Here is a 16,068-nt window from a genome sequence, read left to right on the forward strand (position 1 = left end):
GGGCTAGAAACATGTCTGTGGTAATTGAAATGGTCAGGACCAGTCAGTCAACCCACTAGTAGTTGGTAGGTTTTCAGGGGGCACTTCTAAGTTGCCCTCTGGGTGCAGTTATTAATAAATCTCTTACTGGCATCAGTGAGGATTTATTAATGTGAGATGTCTGATACCAAACATCCCTATATTCAGAGAAGCCATCATGTTGCTGGGAAACTCATAGTGACCATTGTCCAGCACATGCATGTCTGAGAATCAACAAAAACATAGTAGGGACATATCTACTACAACAACAATAATAATACAATGCACCCTTCCTTAGTGCTGTAAGCCATGTTAGAGGAGTGACTTACATATATTGCATGCAGTGTTTAGAGGGCATGGCAACACAGGCTGTGTGCCAGGTCGTGTTTTCAATTTTGGGAGCACCTTGTCACAAAGCCTGCAATGGCAGTCTGAATAAGGTTGGTGCTGGCTCTCTCAGAAGTTATGATGGGCCCTCTTCAATACCCATGCACTAGGTACCAGGGGTACCATTTACTATGGACTTACAGGGGGCTGAAGAGTCTGGTCACTTGGGGATCAAGTGACCAGGTGTTATGTTTAAGGGAAGGAACACTGGCACTGGGGACCTCATTATCAGGAAACCAGTGCACTTCAGTCACAATTTCATCTAAAAAACAGGCAAAAGTAGTGGAGTATTGCAACCAGAACCCAGAGTCCTACAAGCACTGAGTGACGTCCGACTCGGAGCCCCAGCACAGGGGCTCCTGTGACCAGGACAGTTGCCTGCTGCCATTGTCCCTCCCCGGGTGACCCAAGTTTCCTCAGCCAACACACCACCCCTGAGAGCCTGGTACTCCAGGCATCAACTTCCCATGACACTTTTCCCCACCACTCCCCCGGATAGGGAATCCAAAAGGCTGGATACCTTGGGGAAGAAGATGCTTTCTCCTGCCACCCTGGCATTGCAGTCAGTGAACACAACATGCCTTTTGGTCCATTATTCCCACACTTTGTGGGATACGGTTGCAATAGTGCTGCCACACTTCCTGGAGGGGGCCCGGGCCATCCTCCCCCAAGCAGTGAAAGATGGTAGAGATGCAGGAAAGTTCACCATTAGTGTGGATTGGACATGACTGACTCACTGGGCAGAGCAGTTTAGTCGACAGTGGCTCTTAGATGCCAGCCTGGTTGAGAACATCTGGCTTTTTGTGGGATGTCCAGGCCAGTCTCATAGACATGCCCAATGACAGGACATGTCTCTTCAGAGAGAAAGCAGACTTGGCACTGAAACGCTTCAAGGACTCGCTCCCTACCCTTCGAATCTTCCCCTCCCCCGTACCTCCAACACAAGAACGGCTGACGGAGGATCATCTGTATTTACCTCAAAGAGGAAGTTTCGGCTCTTTTGGGCAAGGGATCTATAGATAGGGTTCCAAAATCAGAAGTAGGCAGTGGTTCTTATTCCCACTACTTTCTGATTCCCAAAAAGAACAAGGGCCTTCGTCCTTATCTAGATCTCCGAACCGTCAATCTCTTCCTGATACGGGAGAATTCAAAATTCTCACTTTGGCTCAGATCTTGTCTGCCCTAGACCAACGGAGACTGATTTGTAGCATTGGAATTGCAGGATGCGTATTTCCACATCCCCATCCTGCCTGCCCGCCCACAGACGTTACCTGCGGTTCAAGGTAGGCTACAAGCACTTTCAGTTCACCATGCTCCTTTTTAGTCTTACCAGCACCCCTCGGGTGTTCACCAAGGTGATGGCAGTGGTCACAATTCATCTGCCGAGATTAGGTGTGTCAGTCTTCCCTTAGCTCGACGACTGGCTGTTGAAAGCAGGCTCATCCCAGGCTGTTGTCTCCCACCTCCAGACTACGGCAGACCTCCTGCATTCACTGGGGTTCATTATAAACGTCCCGAAGTCACACCTGATCCCCTTCTCAGACGCTCCCTTTCATCAGATCAGCTCTGGACACAGTGCAGTTTCAGGCTTATCCACCGGCACAGGGAGTCCAGGATATTCAGACTATGAAACTGATGTTTCAGCCTCTGTCCTGGATTTTCAGTGAGAATGACTCTGAGGCTGTCGGACCTCATGGCCTCCTACATCCTGTTGGTGACACATGCCAGATGGCATATGCGGGCTCTGAAGTTCCAGTTGGCGCAGCATTAAAGGAACCTCTCAGACATGGTCCAGATCTCGGAGAGGACTGCAGGAGAACTGCAGTGTGGCTGACAAACCACAATTGGGTGAAAGGCAGACTCCTCTCCCTTCCCCAACCAGAACTGACAGTAGTGACCGATGCGTCACTCCTGGGATGGAGTGGCCATCTGGGAGAGGTGGAGAATGGAGGAGTCTGGTCTCTGGTGAAATCCTTACTCCATGTTCACTTACTGGCACACCATATGATCCGGCTAGCATTGAGAACATTTCTTCCCTCTGTCAAGGGGAGTATAGTGCAGGTGTTAACGAACAGAACCACTGCCATGCGGTACGGCAACAATCAGGGCGTGGTGGTGTCGTGGACCCATTGACACAAGGCCCTGCGTCTCAGGACATGGCTAGGACAGCAGGGCATAACTTTGGTGGTTCAACACCTGGCAGGTGCTCTAAATGCTAGAGCGGACAAACTCACCCATCAATGCCTAGCAGATCACAAGTGATGTCTCCATTCGGAGGTGGTGCAAGGACTCTTTAAATAGTGGGGAGAGCCTTGATTAGATCTGTTCGCTCTCCGAAGAGAACACGCAATGTCAGCAGTTTTGTACATTGGAGTTTCCAAGGCAGCTCTCACTTGGAGACGCTTTTCATCTTGAGTGGAGCTCAGGCCTCATGTACGCCTTTCCACCCATACCACTCCTGTCCAGAGTTCTCCAGAAGATCAGGAACAACCGGGCCCAAGTCATCCTTGTGGCTCCAGACTGGGCAAGGAGAGTCTGGTTTCCTGAGCTTCTGAAAATGAGCATCGATACTCCGATCAGGTTGCCCTTTCGGGAGGATCTTGTGTCACAGCAGCAGGGGAGGGTCCTCCACCCGAACCTGTCAACTCTCTGCTTTCTTGTGTTGAGATTGAGCAGTGGCAGTTGACAGCCTTCGACGTTCTTCCCAAAATCTGCAATGTATTCTGGCAGCCAGGCATCCCTGTACCAAGACGGTATACGCCTGCCAATGGCAACATTTTGTATTTTACTGTACAGAAAAGTGTATTGACCCTCTTTCTGCCTCTTGTTCTGATGTTTTTCTTTTTATTCTTACTCTTGCCCAGCAGGGCCTATCTCTGGGTACTCTCAAGGGTTTATCTATCTGCTCTTCCCACCTTCCTGCAGCTGCCTAACCATCCCTCTTTATTTAAGTCACCTATTGTGAATAGGTTCATCAAAGGGCTTATACATATGTTTCTCACTTTGCACTTTATCATGCTTCAGTGGGATCTAAATCTGGTTCTCACCTTTCTTATGTGTGCATCCTTTGAGCTGCTGCACAATTGACCCCCTCCAGCTACTAATCAGCAAGACAGCCTTTCTATTGTCAATAACATCTGCCTAGAAGGTGAGTGAGCTGCAGGTTTTTTATCATCCAAGCCTCCCTATTTGACTGTGTTTTCAGACAAAGTGGTGCTTCGCACTAGGGCCTCTTTCATTCCAAAAGTGGGGCATTTCCTTCTATTTGGGACAGTCTGTCACCCTGCTCACTTTTTATGCTCCTGCACATCCCTCTAAAGAAGAGGAGCAACTCCACCGTCTGGACCCAAAAAAAGAGTGTTGTCATTCTACCTTAACTACACAAGAGTTCCAGGTGTGCAAGCAATACTTTGTGAGCTCTGTTGGAGCTTAGAAAGATTGGACAGTACAGAAGCAAATCATATCACACTGGCTTATTCTCTGAATTGAAATTTGCTATGCCCTGGCCAGGAAACAACCTGCGGAGGGCTAAAGGGCCCATTCCACCAGAGGCAAGGCTGCGACCACCGCATTGGTACGTGGAGTTCCAGTCCTATACATCTGCCAGGCAGCAATGTAGGCGTCTCAAACACTACTGCCTGGACAGGCAAGTCCGATGGGGTGGACATTTTGCCTGTTCGGTCCTACAGGATTTCTTAGTTTACTAAATTAGTCCTCAACCCACCCCTAGGATGGTATGGCTTGGTTATCTATTCAAAGATAATGAATCTGCAGCCAGAAGTCTCTATCAGATGAACATGTTACTTTGGTAATGCATTATCTGGTAAAGACAATATCTAGCTGCAGATTCCTTATACCCACCCATGCCGGCATTTGTTGCATGCTGCTTTGTGGACAGATTTATTAGGGTTAGGGATGACCCCTTTCAGTGCCATAGTTTGGAAAAATGAATGTCAGTGCACTTCATGGCTCTGCGCTCCTGGCATGAAAAACCATGAAAGTAATCGACGTCCGCGCCCCGGGGTGACTCATATATAGGTGACTGTGACGTGACTTCCAGTACCGTCGCCGACATGTGGAAATGAACAAAGCCACTGGACATTTGCAGGGGTATTGCTCATGCAAACATCTTCCTGACCTAGTCTGACACCTAGGAAATTCTACAGTAAAGAATCTACAGCTAGATATTGTCTCAACCAGATAATGCATTACCAAAGGTAAGTAACTTGTTCTTTATTACATATGTCCCCCCTAAGGTAGGCCCTAGGTAGCCCATAGGTCAGGGTGCTGTGTAATTAAAAGGTAGGACATGACGTTTTAGTTTTACATGTTCTAGTAGTGAAAAATATCCAAATTTGTTTTTCCATTACTGTGAGGCCTACTCATCCCAAAGGTTAACATTGGGAATTCCTTATTAAAATAATAAATTGTAATTCCTAAGCCAGAGGTGGTAGCTGTGTCATGTTTGGTATCTATGAACCTGTAATGATAATCCCTCTTTAATGGTAAATTCAGATTTATCATTACAAGTTTGAAAATGCCACTTTTTAAAATGTTGGCATTTTCCTGCGCTTAGACTTCTTTGCGTGCAGTCTGCCTAGGTCACATGACTGGGTGTAACTGATAGTTTGGTCTTTGTGGATTCACCCCAGACAGTCACACAAAAGTGGGACTAGCCTTTCAGGCCTTCCCTTTGGCAGGATTGGGGTGGTGGGGAGGGCTAGAGCAGAGCACAGCCCCACTCACATCTGAGTGGAGCTGTCAGCTCCTGCCAAGTCACAGCGGACACTCCACTTGAATGAAATGAAAGCTGTCAAACTGCTCTCACTTCAGGTGAGCAGAGGTTTCCTCTGTTTACCTGCCCACAGAGATGCAGACAGGAAAATAGAGGAAATTGCTGTCACAGAGAGGGAGCTGCTTTAGCGATGCTGGCTCCCACAGGAGATGGTGAGCTGGCTAGAACCATGGGGGCCTTCCGGCTCCCCCCACGGTCCCCAACATTGTGACTCAGTGCCCTGGGGGGTGCCCAGCTCATATGGATGGTGAATGTGGTCCCCAGGCCATGATCATCCTGGGGAGGGGGACCGGCGGGGTTAAAGAAAAGTCAGACGGTGAGTGAGAGAAAAATGAATGGACACGCCCAACGGGGTGTGAACTATCTTGCCTGAAGCGGGAAAAACCGTCTGGAAAGGTGGACTCACCAGCCCTTCCTCCTCCTGTGGGATAAAGTAGAGGAGGGCCAAAGCGCCGAAAAAGCCAAGGAAAGAAGAAGCAACACGAAGACGCAAACCGCCAAACGAGGGGAAACGGAGGACGGTCTTAGGAAGTTACGCAAGGTAACACGAAGCGACCGTTAGAGCAGTTACCAGTGCGCAAAGAACGCGAGCAATGTTCTGGTCCGAACGTGCACGGGAGGAGCGTCAACACAAAGCGGTATCTACAACATTTTCAATTTAATAAAGTGTAACTAATGATAAAACCAGTTAAACTCAATAAATATGAAAAGTAATAAATATGTGCAGTAGTACTTATCTTGACTGAGAGCAGCAAGAAAAGAGGGCTGGTCGCAGTCAAGTGTTATGGTTATATTGTACACTGTATTATGATTGGTGCTTGTTATGATACGTTTTGAGTTCCCATTGGCTAATTGTTGTCTAGCCTCATGGGAATTGTAGTTTTTCTTGACTGCTGCTATTAAATTAATGCAAGATTAGAAAGCATAATAAAAGCCTCTGGTCTTGACATAAAATTACATTCAGTGGGTGGGATTTAGAACATTTATGGCATGGTTACCCTTGTGTGTGAGCATTCACAAACTTTCTTAACAGCCACAGAAGGGTTGTATTTATGGTGTAGCAATGGTTAACGTAAATCCTGTTCTAGTCTGCGAAGGAAAATGGATCACCCCAAAATTTTGTGGTAGTAAAAGTGGAGGGGGCTCTTCATGGGAAAACAGTTGTCCTTGTGGGGAAAACATATCCATTTGCACAGTTAATTCCATTGCCTCTGTGGGGAAATCTCCACCGCAGTGATCTCCATACAGTGACAATGGTATCCAGATTGGGAAATCACATAATTTTCTTAGGACTCTTTATGGAATCCTGTGCCAGGTGCACCTTTCCATTTGGATTCCACACAGAATTTGTGAATTCCAGAAAGTAGTATATCTACTCTTGGATGCAAATGTACATTTCTGAATGTAGATTTACAGCTTTGTGAATCAGCCACAATATTGCGTGCACTTTACTAGGTAATAATGGAAAGGATGTATTTTCAGAAAGCCCCAAACTGTACTGTGTGCTTCATAATTGTAGTGGGGCACTGTCATTCGGATAATACAACGTTTTCAAGAGGTGTCTAAGGCACAATCTAAAGGCACAATGGGTGTAGATTCCCAACTACATCAAAACATTATTAAATTCCGACTGGCTACTCCACGGTACAATTGTGGATTATTCTTGTGTAGTGCAGGTATTTTTTTATTTTTTATTATAAAATCACCTTAACTGATGTGTTTTAGTATTTGGAAGGCTGTCTTTTTTTTTTGTGGAGATTTAGTCTATTGCCGTTGGAACCTGGAACCCTATCTTTCCCAAAACCACTTTCTACTGATTGTGCAGTTTCTAACATTGTAAATGGCAAGTGTTCCGACATCAACTCAGTGATAGCCCTTAGTCCTAAGACTGATAAAATGGATGAGACTAACACAGCTGGAATTCAAAGCTTCTGCAGTCCGTGTTGGAATTAGAAAAGAATACTCCAGGTACCCATACATTTGAGGGTCAAGGTGTAGCGCTGTAAAGAGGGATGGCGTTAGAAGGGGCAGAGTCTGACAGTTAAGTTAGACATTTATTTTGTAAAAGCTCTGCAGCAAAGATACAGCAATAAGGAGCAACATGACTGTAAATCTGTTCTGTCTTACTTAATGGGTCACCATTTAGTAAATATCTTACTGAGCTAAGGCATCTGCTGTAGAGATCTTTATGTACCCAGCAATTGTCATGTGATAATAACAGTAAGATAACTCTGATGGCTAATGCACTTGTTAGAGAGATATGTTTTGTCTAGTCACAGTTTTGTCTCATAAAGAAGCATAAGGGGTTAATGGACCCGCTGCAAAGTGCACTGTGTAACATGCAGATCAAAGAATTGTATTTTATGTTGATAAGTAGGTTAATGCTTTTGACACAGAGATATTTTTGTTACTTGCAGTTCATAAGTTATAACCCTTCTAATATAGAAAAGAGAGGTATGAAACGGTATCATGCAGCGCCATGCAAACTGGCAGGTGTGGTTTAGAACCTTACTAGGTATTTATTCTCAGTCTGTAATATTCTGAGGTTGCTAAAAATGTTTCAACAGACTAGTGTTAGTCTTATCATTACATTCCGCCCCAACCAATGTTGAATTTTTAAATCCTGGCTTTGTGTTTGTCCCAACCATGTTCTCTTTACATAAAGGCCCTCAGTACGTGTCTGGCGGTCTCATGACATGGTGGGACCACCGACACTGCCAGGATGCCACCAGCTGGCATCATGGTGGTCCCGGTGGTTGTAATCCGATGTTTGCAGCGCCGCTCTGGGGATTACGAGTCCCCATACCGCCAGAATTTCTATGGCGGTTCACACTGCCCTGGAAAGGCTGGCGGAATGGAGGTGGTGGGGGGCCCCTGCACTGCCCATGCACTTACCATAGGCAGTGCAGGGGTCCCCATGCACCGCTCCGTCGCACATTCCACTGCCCAAATTACAGGCAGTGGAATGCACGACAGACGCTGCTGCACCCACCTCACCACCACCTTGGTGCGCCAGTGTTAAAGCCCTGTTCACATGCGGGGCCGGCGGGCGGAAACAATTGTGAACTCTTAATAGGGCCGGCATCCGCCGCCCACCAAACTCATAATGAGGGCCATAATGTCTACCACTACGGATGATACATGACTCCAGTACTTTGTAATCCTCAATGTCTTATTTAACATTTCCTGTACATTGATTTGCAGATTTTTATGATGTACTGTCTTTGTATAATATGTGATGCTACCTGCACTTTCCCCATATATTGGGAGGAGTAGCAATGTAAAAAAATTAAATTACAAAATAATTTGTGCTATTTAAATCTTTATATGTGACTAATCATACAGACAGATACATTTTACATTATTAAAATGCATGCATTTCCTCATGTAATTTCAGGGCTCATATAGTACTTTCTAATTAAGCGAAATCTACAACTTAGGTTAGCCATCAAACCAGTACATTTAAAAAACGTGATTAGGAGGCACTGGGAAGACAGAGAGTGATTACGTTTTCACACCATAAAGGTTTATTAAAGGTTACAATGTTTACAGTTTTAAAATCATCAAATTAGTATAATACAATAAATTAATGCATTAGTAAATATGAAGTTCAATCTATCAGTCATATAAGTAAACTGACAAATTAACATAAAGTTGTCTCAAACGAAAAGGTTAAGTAAATGAGTTCTCACATACCCTACTCTGGTCGTAGCTGTCTCAAAAAGGGGACAAAAGCTTCTTCTCTTCATGTTCTACAAGCTTGTGGGAAAGGTTCTGACCTCTCATCACACAATTCTAACATTTGCAACCCGTACACCAGCAGTCGGGTGAAGGTGCACGGATACAACCTATGCTCATTCATCTATCAGAATCCTACACAATGAAGCTTCTCTAAGCGCCCTTCACATTTACAGTTATCTGCAACAAGTGAGATACGCTAAATCTCCCTGTAAAGTGCAGTTGTATTGTAGCAATTATTTAACAGTCCGCAGTTATCACGTAAAAGAAAGCATTTCAAGTAAGAAAGAAAGGAAAGTAACTTCATGCTTGTGAATTGTGAGTTCCGCTTCTAGAAAGAAAAATACACATGACATGAAAAAAGATGGCTCCCAAGAATTAGCCAAGCCAAACATACAATAACTATGATCAATCTAAACCGTAATAATGCACATTTGCACGCTTACATGTAATGACAATATAATGCAAAACAATTCATATGAAAAAATAACCCTGTCACATATCTTTTAAATACAGGGGTTAAATGAAGTAAAAAATGTGCCTCCACATAATAGTTTCTCTTAAGTACTTGTGGGTGAGTTTTAACGTACTAGAAAATAATTAATCATTTAAAGTGTGCCTCAGCATAACAAGGCCACTCCAAGCCGCATTAACAGTCATACATTTTTTTAGGTGTACGAGGGTTCCACATGCATGTGTCTTTCTCTTTTTCAGAACATGAGCAAAGTTAAATCTTCAGACATGGACAGAACTACTGTATAATAATAGCAATAGAGACTTCTAGCTGCAGATTCCTCAGGCCTCAGGCTGGATTCGGAAAAAAATTCTGAGCAATATCTTTTCCGCACGCCGTCGGGTGGCTCTATTCGGCTCCGCATGGTGTAGTTGGCATGAGATTAGATGTTGAAGCCACCTATAGAGGCGCCACCCAGGCGCGTAGATGTCAGACTTTTCTTTCCGTACCAGTCAGCGCAGATACTGAGAGAGCTACCACTCTGTCGCTTTTTGACAGGTCTTTTATGACTTTGTCAAGTTTTTCTCTAGTGTGTTGAGATGTCCCAGAGGAAGGCGGGTGTCAAACCACCTGGCACCTGTCATCTCGCGCTATCAGTCACTGACCCACCCATCGCGTTTGCCTCTGGTGCCTCAAGCACAACCATGACTCCAAGTCGTGCTCGGACTGCCGAGCCATTGCGCCAAAGGCTTTAAGGGAGCTGTCCATAAAGCCGTTTGCGGCCCAGAAGTCAGCAACACCGACTTGCTCAAACTCTGAGAAGGTCTCGGTCCCGGTCAAGAAGGAGGTAACGGGACCGATCTTGGAGACCCCTGTCGTCTTCCTCGGGAAAGAGGCATAAGAAGTCGTTGTCTGACTTCAACTTCACCTTGTCCGTCGGCCAATGATACAAGCTGTTTTTTGGGGGGATGTCCAAGCAAATCTGATGGACATGCCCTTCGATGGCGCTCACTTGTTTGGCGAGAAGGCAGACTCTGCGCTGGAGCGATTTAACCCCTTCGCTGCCAGGCCTCTTCCCCCTCAGGTGCCAGGCATTTTTTTGGCTATTGGGGGCAGTTCGCACTTAGGCCCTCATAACTTTTTTGTCCACGTAAGCTACCCACGTCAAATTTGCATCCTTTTTTCCCAACATCCTAGGGATTCTAGAGGTACCCAGAGTTTGTGGGTTCCCCTGGAGGAGACCAAGAAATTAGCCAAAATACAGCGATTAATTATTTATTTTCTTTGTTGTTTTTTTTTGTTTTATAAATTGGGAAAAAGGGCTGCAGAAGAAAGCTTGTGGGTTTAACCCTGAAAATGGCATCAGCAAAGGGTTTGTGGTGCTAAAATCACCATCTTCCCAGCTTTCAGGAACAGGCAGACTTGAATCAGAAAACCACATTTTTCAACACAATTTTGGCATTTTACTGGGACATAGCCCATTTTTACTGTTTTACTATTTCGGAAGAGAACGTGCAATGTCAGCAGTATTGCGCTTTGGAGTTTCCAAGGCGGCACTCGCTTGACAATGCTTTTTGGCCCAAGTGGTGTCAGGCCTCTTGTACGCCTTTCCACCCATACCACTTCTGCCCAGAGTTCACAAAAAGATCAAGAACATTCTGGCCCAAGTAGTTCTTGTGGCTCCGGACTGGGCACAGAGTCTGGTATTCTGAGCTTTTTAAAGTGAGCTTCGATCCTCCGATCTTGCTGCCTCTTTGGGAAGATCTTCTGTCCCAGAGGCAGGGGAGGGTCCTCCACCGAAACCTGTCTACTAAGAGTCTTCATGCGTGGAGTGGAGATTGGCATTTGACAGAGGCTTATTCTGTTTTTTTGGTTTTTTTTGGGTGGGGGGTTCGCTGGGTACCCTTACTGTCTATTTGTGAATGAAGAAGAATGTGTCAACAACAGATGTCATCCCTGCTGTGATGTCACGCCTGTCCCTACTCACTTTAAACGCTGCCATTGACTGCTGGAGCGAAGCAGCCATGCTCAAAAAGAAGAGCGATCAACAACAGAAAAACAGAGAGGCTTCTGAAGGCTGTCAGTATCCTTTCCTTAGTGATATCAGTAAGTAAGGCACTTTACGTTAGTGATGCAAGTCAGTAATACTTTACGTTAGTAATACGAGCCAGTAATGCTTTACGTTAGTGGTACGAGTCAGTAATGCTTTACTTTAGTGAAATGAGCCAGTAATGCTTTATGTTAGTGATACAAACCAGTAATGGTTTACATTAGTAATACGAGGCAGCAATGGTTTACGTTAGTGATACGAGCTAGTAATGCTTTGTTAGTGATACGAGCCTGTAATGCTTTATGTTAGCAATCCAGACAAGCAATGGTTTATGTTAGTAATACGAGCCAGTAATGCATTACGTTAGTGATACGAACCAGTAATGCTTTACGTTAGTGCTTCCTCTGGCCCACCCTTGACACACAGCTGTAGAGTTCAACCAAACTGCCCCCGAGCCAGGAAACCTCCTGAGACCGATCGCTTTATCGCCTGTCCCCACCGAAACACGTCGAACGGTGTGGGACACTTCCCACCTGCCTCCTCCATTGAATGATTTTCTTTGCTCCTTTCTCGTTCTGTGTGGCTCAGCACCCCAGCGTTATTACAATATGAAAGTCAGCGCTTTACAAAACACGTAAATAATATGTTTTTATTATGGGTTGAACTGATAGCAATTCTAACCTTTCAAGTTCAAAGAAAAACATACCACTGAGTTTCAGAATCTACACAGTTATGTGGAGGGAAGTACAGACTAATGCACCTCGGCTAGCACGCCGTGCATGCTTGTCATCATTATTTGATTGTGTGTTTTGTACGCCCAGTATCTGGCCTCCACTTTAATCTACTCTGTAGTCCAACCTGCAGGTTTTCTGTCGCTGGCATTAACAACGAAATGCCCCAGGTCTGACTGAAGGACTGTGTTTTTCTTGAATGTATCCTTGCCTGTATTAGACAAATCTGAAGTATTGCCGCACGTTCTCTGCATCTCATTTATTTTTCCGTACTGTACTGGTGATAGTGATGCAAACGAATAACTAGACTTACATTGAAATAATGTAAATTAAATGTGTTCAGTCTCCCTGCAGCTGAATCATAACTGAAATTACTCTTAGTATGTTTCACAGGGATTGACATTTACAGTGAGGTTATATTGTATTTTCATGTCCACTTCCCTTACTTAATGCAGAATTTAATATGCGCTTTCGTTCTTCCCCTAGAAAGCCTACTTTCTTCTTAGATCTGTGGATCACCTGAAGAGCATTGTCAATGCTCATGTACAGTTTGGTAAGTTTATGCTTCACTTGACAGTCACGTATCATAAACTGCTTTATACAGATGAAGTATTGTGTTATTGAATTTTCTTAAACAGTATCACCATCGTGAAAATCTGTGTTGTACAAGAAACAATTAAGACGTTCAACTTATTCCAGATGCTTCCAGTGAAATCTGCAACCATTTTACCTGTGTCTCCGAGATCATTCAGCAGCATCAGTCTTTGCTGCTATGTTTGCCAGGTTCAATGCTTACCATTAATTCACAAAGCGATTCTTGACAGGTGTAAATGTAAATACTACCGCAGATTTCTCTTCCACATATTCAGGGTTATCCATAGTAATAAATCCCACTCAGGTAATAAATCCCACTCAAGAGTTGGGAAATGGCTGTCCAAGGAGTGGTCTCCCTTGGAAGTTAGTGAATGCTGAAAGTTTTTCTGAAAATGGTCGGAGATTTACTTCAACAAAAGACTGAACTAAAATCTCCTTCTAGGAATGGAATGCGGATGGATCACACGCAGTTGTGGTGAAAGATTTTCTTCTGGAGCAAAAATGTTTCCTTATCTCCATTCCCCTGTGCAGACACCTCCACTATGAGTGCACTCAGCGCAGAGGCGGTACAACCCAGTGGGGCATGTCACCGGACATTTCCAGTAGTACACTTGGAAACCTGCTCCTTCTTTAGCTTTCCAGGTGTATGCACAAGAATGTAAGTGAATAGAAAATATTTTTTTTGTGAATCATGCCCATAATCTTGTTACTCCTGATAAGCTACTCAGACTGTTTTCCAAGAACACCAAGTTGTTTTCTTCTGCCCCTCCAGGAAAGATTCAGTGTGCTCATGTCTTAGATAGCAGCACAGCATACAGCAGGACATGCTGTGCACCAGTGCTTGAGCTCGAGGTGTATCAATAAGTGAAATTTGAAATTCATCTTTATACGACACCCATTGAGCTTATGGTGCGTTTGGATTCTCCACCTCCATATGTGAATAAACATTCTCATCCTATAAAAGGCAAGAACTGGAGCCAGCCTTTAAGCTTGAGACTGCCCAACCCTAATAGATATATTCTCAACATTTGCAAGTCTGACATAGTTTGAATTCTATGTTAAAATCCTTGCAACAGAGATGCTTACTTGGTTCTTTCCACAACTTTCTAGCTTTGACTCACTATCAGTGCTCTCAGTCTGTATTGGCTTCTCGGACATATATAAATAGTTTTAAAATCCTCAAGCTTTTCAGTGTTTTGTGATGTTAAATTTGGATACATGAAAGTAAAACATAGTCATAGTAACACTTTGCATCCTATAAGACTTGAATATTAAGTGTTGAGTCTATGAACTCTCCTCACTTTCATGACCCCAATGTGTAGAGGGCATCCTCCTGGCCCCCTACCTCTCAGACCATCAACTGCCAATTCCCTTATTGATTTTACCTCACTGCCTCTCACCGGTCCATCCCACATCCTTCACCCACTTCTTATCGTATGTTCCTAACACCACTAATCCTTATCCATGTACGTTCTCCATGTCCTTCCTTTGCTTACTGGACTGACTGACAGAAGAGAGCTCAGCCACTCACCTCAGAATGAGAGGTGTCCACATCTTTCCCTAGCTGGATGATTAGCTGTTCAAGCGCAATTTGCTGCAACAATATCTAGCATATACCCAAGTCACTATAAATCTCTTGCACAGCCTAGGCTTCACCATCTAATCAACCAAATCCTAACTGCAGCCCATGCAAATACAGCCCTTCTTTGGGGCCATACTCGACTCTCATGCAGGGAAAGCATACCCAGCCCAGCAAGTGGAGAAGCATTCCAAACACTGGTACCTGTTTTTCAGCCAGATCACCAGGTAACAGTTAGAAAGGTCATGTACCTCGTGGGTATGATGGCCTCTCACATTGCCATAGCCCTGCATGGCAGGTTTTGCATGTGTCTATTGCAGACGTGCCTAGCAGCACAATGGTCACAGAAGGTGGGTCAGTGGGAGGGTCTAGTGTTAATCTGAGGCAGCACTCCTCGCTCCCTGCAGTGGTGGAATGCCAGCAACCTGTTGCAATGACGGCCATTTCTAGACCCAGTTCCCTAAGCGACCATCATCACTCACTGGGTGGGGCGCTCATGTGCAAGAATTAACTGTACAAGGTGTGTGGTCACCCAACCAGTGGGATCTCAACATCAGGTACCCGGAGTTGTTAGTAATCCAGCTAACCCTCAAGGCGTTTCTTCCTCTCATGCAGCACAGGGTAATTCTATATATATATATATATATATATATATATATATATATATATATATAAGCAAGGCAGCACACACTCCCTGCAGTTGTCTGTTCTAGCTCCGAGCTTTTGGCAGTGGCCAGTACATCAGAGTCCATCTCCTCTAACAGTACATACCTGAAGTGGACAGTGACTTTGCTGACCTACTCAGCAGGATGCATCAACAAGTCCACAATTGGGAACTCCACCCCTAAGTCCTACTCCCATACTTAAACCATTAGACCTCCTCGCTACCGCCGAAAACTCAAAATGCCCAACCTTCGCCTCCAGGCTACCAAACCCACAGTCCATTGGCAATGCACTAAAGACGAACTGGTCAGGGATATTCGTCTACACTTTTCTGCCTCTCCTTCTTTTTCAATTCCTGGTTCGGAGGCTTCAGTAAAAATTCCTCACTTTCATTTTAGTAGCCCTGACCTGTGCCAGACAGCCCTGGTTCACCACCCTTCTTGACCTCTCTCTAGAGCCTCATGAGAAACTGCTCAACTGTCTGGATTTTCTCTCCCAAAATCAAGGCACTCTCAGGCATCTCAACCCCAAACAGCTCAGTCTTGCAATTTGGCTCCTGAAGTCCTAGAATTTGGGTACCTCAATCTGCCTAAAAATGACCATTCTTGAAGAAGCTTGCAGGCCCACAACCAGAGGCTGCTATGCAACCAAGTGGAAACATTTTGTACATTACTGTCTCCCTAAACACATTGATCCTCTCAAAGCACCAGTCCAAGACATTGTTTGTTATCATCTTAACTTGCAGAAGTCAAACTTGACTTTTACTTCTGTCTGACTCCACTTGGCTGCTGTTGTTGCTTATCTCTAAAACAAGAACACGTTTTGCTTTTCAAAGTGCCTGTTATCAAAGCCTTCACAGAAGACCTCAAAAAGATTATTCCACCACGGGTGCCGCCCGCTCCTGTGTGAACCTCAATATTGTTCTCACTAGAATAAAGGGCCCTCTTTTTCAACAGCTACACTCTTGTCACTTATAGTTTATTTTCTGGTAGATGGCTTTCCAGGTAACTATCACTTATCTCTTTTTCTCAAGTACACCACAAAAGGGTAATCATCAAG

The 16,068-nt window shown here is 44.7% G+C and overlaps 1 protein-coding gene across 3 annotated transcripts in view; it reads left to right on the forward strand.

Annotated features, from left to right (window-relative positions):
- RAB3GAP2 (RAB3 GTPase activating non-catalytic protein subunit 2) overlaps positions 1 to 16,068 on the forward strand; it is a 695,385-nt gene that overhangs the window by 552,781 nt on the left and 126,536 nt on the right. For all 3 annotated transcript variants that reach the window (XM_069233869.1, XM_069233867.1, XM_069233868.1), the window contains one exon: positions 12,660 to 12,726. In XM_069233869.1, the coding sequence (XP_069089970.1) occupies positions 12,660 to 12,726 (67 nt within the window). The remainder of the gene's footprint in view (positions 1 to 12,659; positions 12,727 to 16,068) is intronic.

The sequence above is a fragment of the Pleurodeles waltl genome, chromosome 5, assembly GCF_031143425.1.
Source record: "Pleurodeles waltl isolate 20211129_DDA chromosome 5, aPleWal1.hap1.20221129, whole genome shotgun sequence".
In the NCBI taxonomy this organism is placed as follows: domain Eukaryota; kingdom Metazoa; phylum Chordata; class Amphibia; order Caudata; family Salamandridae; genus Pleurodeles; species Pleurodeles waltl.